We start from the raw sequence: 6000 nt of genomic DNA, 5'->3' as shown, positions 1-6000 counted from the left end.
CACTGATCCTGTTGAGGCCTCCGCGTTGACGTTTTCTTTTTTTCAAGCAGGGAATTTCAGGAGAAGAAGAAATAGGGTGAGGATATAGCGTAATACCAAGCAAAGGAGTTGGGGTAGAAGGGGGGGGGGGGGTGTTATAGGGGGTCGGGGCCTTGCCTGGCTGTTCCTTTTTTGTGCCAAGGAATGTCATAGAGAGCCTCCTAGGGCTCGTCGCTGGGCGGCGTGGCCGCAGCCCCCTCGGTGTCCAACGACTCCGGCGACTCAGCGGCAGCGGCGTCCTCGTTGGGGCTGCCCTTACTGCTGGGGCTGGCCCCCCCCGCCTCAGCCGAAGTGCTGCTGCTGCTACTGCTGCTGCTGCTAGTGCCGCTGCTGCCGCCGCTGCTAGTGCCGCTGCTGCCGCTACTGCTACGACTGCTGCTCGTGCCACTGCTGCTGTCTTGGCCCTCCGAGTTCTCCAGCATCTCCTGGATAAGCGGCGGCATCGAACCTGGGATCTCCATCTTCAGAGAGATGACCCGCTCTGCTCCTGATGAGGGCAAAAAACGTGTCGAAGAATACAAAAGTTAAACTGCAGCGACCTCTAGATCAACTTTCTCTCAGTTATTTTATGTCGTGCACTTTAAAAGAAGTGTTCACCTGCTTTAGAGGACACCAGATGAGGAGAAAATAAAACAAAAGAGTAAAACCCAGAAGAATTGATACCCCAAAGGATTAGGAGACAAATACAACCAGGACAAACAGTAAAAGCATGAAGCAAGAACATAAGCTTGCAATGCAACCAGATAGCCCTATGCTAGATTACACAAAGGCAAGTTTAAAAGATGGGATTTATTATTGTTCCAAAGTCAAGGGGCCAAGGGCACGAGGGCCTTTGAGGATCATAAAGTGAACTCAGGCTATGAGCCAGTTCACAATGTGCTTTAGAAGTTCGCTTCAGAAAGTTGAAATCAATCGGGACTTGCAGGCAGCCAGCTGAGAAGTTAAAAGCCGAGTAGCGTGCTCACTCTTCCTGTTCCTTGTCATTCTTACGCTGCGTCAGCTGAGGAGGACCGAGAACTCCACAACACAACTGAATTCATCTGGCATGAAATGACTTTACAGGGTTGTTTGCCGCGACGTGGCGCACAACCTAGTTTGTTTGGTTCCCGCACACTGAGGCCTTTAGCATTCATGTAGCCGCATTTCAGCTCACCTGATGAATATCAGTGCAATAATCTCTCTCCTGGCTTGGTCTCCACTAACTCCTGAGAAACGTATCTGGCTCTTTAGCTGCTCGATGTTTCACGTTCTTCACCAGCTCGTCGCTAACCTCCTCGGTAGGAAGTGTAAGCCTACACACGGTACGTTGTTAATGCAACACTTGTTATCTTATTCCAGACACACATCAGAAGAAGTGAAGCTGAGACTTGAATTTCTTTTTGAAGTAGTGCACCGATCTTGTATTTCAAGATAGACGTTAGAGCATTTTCCTATATATTGACTTCATTGACTTAGTTTCTTGGATCCAGCATCTAGTGGCCATTACCTGAACTGCAGCTTGATACACATGTTCGCTGCCTCGAGATCGACAACAGAAGAAGGAGGATAATATACAAGAATTGTTGTTCTCGTGGCAGAACACGGCTGTACGAAACCTCAGTGTGCATCAACTGAAGCACTCGTCTAGCAGCGTCTGAAACAACTCTCTGGGAGCAGCTATTTCGGGGACACCTATTTCTAGAAGTATCATATTCATTCTTTCCTTTGAAAATTCCAGGTGACTCACAGTTTGAGCACTGAAACTCTCCTGTTTTAATCATCAGTACAAAAACAGTGTTAGAAAACACCGAAATCGATCTGTCTGTCTGTCTGTCTGTCTGTCTGTCTGTCTGTCTGACTGTCTGCCTGACTGTCTGACTGTCTGTCTGTCTGACTGGCTTCTTCTCCATAGCAAGAGTTGTCAAGGCAGCAGACATACACACCATAACTTTGAGTTGACATCCCTCCTACCTTTAGCGCTGATGCTGCGCAGGTCTGTGATCTTCATCAGGGTTTTGGGGAACATGTGCGGTTTGCTGGGCCGACGCTTCCTCACGTAGATCTTCAGAGCTTCCAGGAGCGGTTCCTGGAGCTTGTCCACCTTTGAGGGCTCCTCCAGGTCCTGACGGTCTGACACACAAACAAACACACACACACACACACACACACACACACACACACACACACACACACACACACAAACACACAAATCAAGTCAGACTTGAGGCTCAACTGTGACAAATCCATGTGTTGGCTTTATCTGATGGAGACAAGCTAGAGGCTAGTACATGTATCACAGCATGAAGCCGGGTTTGATTAAGAAGGAAGAGTTTATATCTTTGTGTCAACTCATTTGCTGCAGAGATGGTTACAATAAGATAACTACAGCAGAAAACGAATTTGAATCCTTTCTTTTCAGTCGCAGTGTTAAGCTCTGATAACGGTTTTTTTTGGAAGTGCGGCGCTCGTTGTTCGCTGTCCGTGGTTCTGAAGTGTCTGTCCCTAATAGTAGCTTGGCTGTGTGCTGTCACGATGTATTCATGGGTGTATTACGGCAGGCTTACATGAAATGTTGTTGGTTTTGTGTGTTAGGTGGGGTTGGCTTTGCACCCCAGCATGTTGTGAACACATCCCGCTGAAGTGCACACACAGTTTGTGTGATGATGGGATTATTTGTGTGTAGGATTTGCATTTTGCGAAAGAAATTAGCTGCTTTTTGCATTGCTTATGCTGGACTAGTGTCTTAATTAGTTTTTCAGAGCTAGAATTGGCATATAGCCTAACTTTTGCACTACTTCACAGTGCAAAACCAGTTGTTAGCATTTCTTTTCACATGTACTTCGCCATGGTTTTTGGTCACTCGAATTGTTCATACTGGCTGTGACAACATCCCTTCTTAAAGCAATTAAAATTAAAATCGACAGACCTCGTTCTGTGTAGAAATGCATTCTCAAGCTCAGCTGAGGATAATAGGTGTGGGACTTGTATGGACTGAGATACATCGTTCACTTCCTGTTTTATTTTGTATTCACTTGCCCACGCTTGCTAGGTTGCTTTACTTCCTGCCATTGTTTAGTTTCCCGCCAGTTTTGTTCCTCACCTGTGTTCCATCAGCTCATCAGACCTCCCAGTACTTATAACTCCAGCTGTTCACTACCTGTTTGCCAGATTGTCTCAGTTCTTTGCACAAGACCAGCTCACCAGTGTTGGTTTATGCCCAATGATATTTCACTGTTCATAAACAGACGACAGGATTAATTGATAGAACAAAAAGAATATCAGCAGGTAAAATAAATGGTGAAAATAATTGTCGGTTGCAACCCTTCTTCAGACAAAGTAAACTGATGTTCTGCCAGTTTTCAAAGTGACAAGAGACAGACAGATCGTTCGACATGCGAATGGTCAGTGACACATTGAGGAACACGCACTACACCATGCAGCCACGAGGGGGCAGTGTGTGCACATGAGCTCAGCTGCTGCTGTGTGATAATGCATGCAGTCAAAGGTGTGCACTGTCCATGGATTATGCAAGAGCCTGTAATATTTGCCAAGGCTCTGGGGATTGAGTATATAAATATCTATTGTTGAATGAAACCCCAGCAGTGAAAGAGCCTGAGCAACAACAGCAATGAAAGGTAGAGGGGAGAGAGGAGCACGGCAGTGGGAACAGTGTAACTTGAGGTCTTTTCACATTTACATCACGATATAGCATGTTTTCTGCTAATTCAATAAATAAATAGTATCCATCAACACATGCTAAAACCTATTTTTTGTATACTCCTCTGTGATTTAAGTACTTGATAAATTAGCATAACCGTTTCAAGTGAACCTAACAACCCAAATGTGGGATTCATTTGATGCATTTTACAGGACAGGTGGCGGACATCAGGGTCCATAATAATTTATATACTGATTGATCTGAATGAACTGTGTGTTAGGTGTATATAACCCACTGATTATTATATCACTGGTTATAATAACTGAGGTTACAATGTGTAGAAAGTAGTTTTCATGACAGACTTTACAGCTGCTTTCTTTACATTCGGTGTCATTGCAGTGTACGTGTAATGAACTTGTGTCTAATTGCTATCTGGGGAGTGCACGGCTTCTCCATAGATTGTTTTCAGAACATAAAGCGTCGTCCATCTGAGGTTATAATGTTGCCATAATGCAGGTCGGCTGCTGGTTTTTCCACATTGATATAGAAAAAAACGATCAAAGAAAGCCATTTTCATATCGAAATGTATCGTTATATTGGCCATATAATGTACAGTAAAACTTTGTGTGTGTGTGTGTGTGTGTGAGAGGGGGAAGAGGACAGAGATTTGTGTGTTAATGTGTGTGTGTGTAGCCTGACATGAGGGAGTTAGTCATGCCTCAGGTATCTCCGTGGAAAACCAGAGTGGGCTTATTTCCTCTGGGAAGGCGGTTCAAACATCTCACTCAGCTATCTGACGCTGTTGTGACATACCTGTACGTCACCGCTCTTCACTCCCCCCCCCCACACACACATACCCATGTTTGGCAGACTGGATAGTGCTTCCTCGCTGATGGCAACCTGTGGTTGACCTGGTTTCAGACTCCTGTGGATTCTGGCTTACTTTCATCACAAACTGGGCTGCACTCAATAATTATCTGGAGGAATGAGTGCAGGCTGACTGTGTTAAATGGAAAGCGGTCGAACATGGTTTGGATGTGGAGTCGGATCAATTTATTCATTCCACTTGATGTTCTCCAAGATTACACTATCAACTCTGTTTATATCTTTAAATCACAATTTATGCGAAATATATGATGTAATCAGGCAGCAAAAAGCCGTAAATGTGACATATCCATCTGAGATTCTGCAGAGAGACGTTGATGTTTCTCGGCTGAAGCTTCAACTACCTGATACTTTACAAAAGTGTTTCCCTACACCCCCCTTGTCCGTGCATATACCAGATTCTTTCCATATCGGCAATCAAGTCTGTTCAACTTAAAGCATAGATGTAACATTTGCTGAACAGCTGCCACATTGGCCACACATGAAAAATACCTGAATATCCCATCATGTCCCCAGATCCTCTTTAATCAGTTCCTTTTAAAGATCATTTGGTGAGCTGACAAAGCAAGTGGGGTGGGACCACATACACTCCCCCTGGTGAGTTTTTTTTTCTCCTTTTATGTTCTTCTGAAATGTTATGTAATAGAATGTCTATCCAAAGTTTGCTCGTTAAAAGTAAGACTGCAGCATAGAGCAAGGGTATGTTTGATTGCTTGTGAATTTGTCTTTTCATTAATGAGAGAAAATTGGGTTGTATCCTGTTGAAGGTGTTGCCTGGCCATCGTTCTATCTTTGCCAACAGCTGTGACACAACACAAGAAGAGCCGAATGCCTCAGTGACACGTCCTTTGTCCTTTGTCCTGCCCCTCAGCTCGTCAAACAAGCCACCAAAAGAACGTCACGTCAGGTAGCTAATGAGCTCGTCAGCTGTAGCACATTGAAAAGCTTTAGAACGCACCTGCGAAGGTCGACGTCTGTCTTTACAGTTGCTAAATGATGTGGTTCTTATTCCTAAACGACACTAGTTTGTTGACATCGTCTCTCCCTGGCCCTCCCAGCTCAGTTGTCAATCAACCATGTATTCATGTTCGCCCACTCAGAGGCTTGTCGAACTTTCTGCTTTATCCCCGGAGACCTTACTTATTCCCTTCCTTAACAAAGCTGCTGTCCCCTCCCCTCACTATCGCGCCCTGCCCCGGCTCGCCCACCTCCGGAGATGAGACAGATGGCGCTGAGGAGGCCTGTCTCCGTGTCGTCCATCTCGATGGGCAGCAGCTGGTTGGCAAAAGTGAACACCAATTCGGTGAGCGGGCCGAAGCCAGCGTTGTGCATCTGCGTCCGGTTGAGGGTCAGCCCATCTGAAAAGGTCATGGTGTCCTTCTCGGGGGTGTACCGCGTACAGATGCGCAGGATCTGATATGGAGGGAAGGAAGGCAGGG

The 6000-nt window shown here is 45.6% G+C and overlaps 1 protein-coding gene across 1 annotated transcript in view; it reads right to left on the bottom strand.

Annotated features, from left to right (window-relative positions):
* Nucleotides 1–200: 200 nt before the first annotated feature.
* Nucleotides 201–6000, bottom strand: part of LOC306791182 (retinoic acid receptor beta-like) — a gene marked incomplete at both ends in the record, with an annotated part of 59537 nt that continues 53737 nt past the window's right edge. Inside the window, 3 exons of the mRNA XM_079287819.1 lie at nucleotides 201–526; nucleotides 1990–2148; nucleotides 5770–5974. Coding sequence (XP_079143945.1) covers nucleotides 201–526; nucleotides 1990–2148; nucleotides 5770–5974 — 690 coding nt within the window. The remainder of the gene's footprint in view (nucleotides 527–1989; nucleotides 2149–5769; nucleotides 5975–6000) is intronic.

Source organism: Melanostigma gelatinosum (genome assembly GCF_949748355.1).
Source record: "Melanostigma gelatinosum genome assembly, chromosome: 17".
NCBI classification, from domain to species: domain Eukaryota; kingdom Metazoa; phylum Chordata; class Actinopteri; order Perciformes; family Zoarcidae; genus Melanostigma; species Melanostigma gelatinosum.
This window is presented reverse-complemented; position numbering and strand designations above follow the sequence as displayed.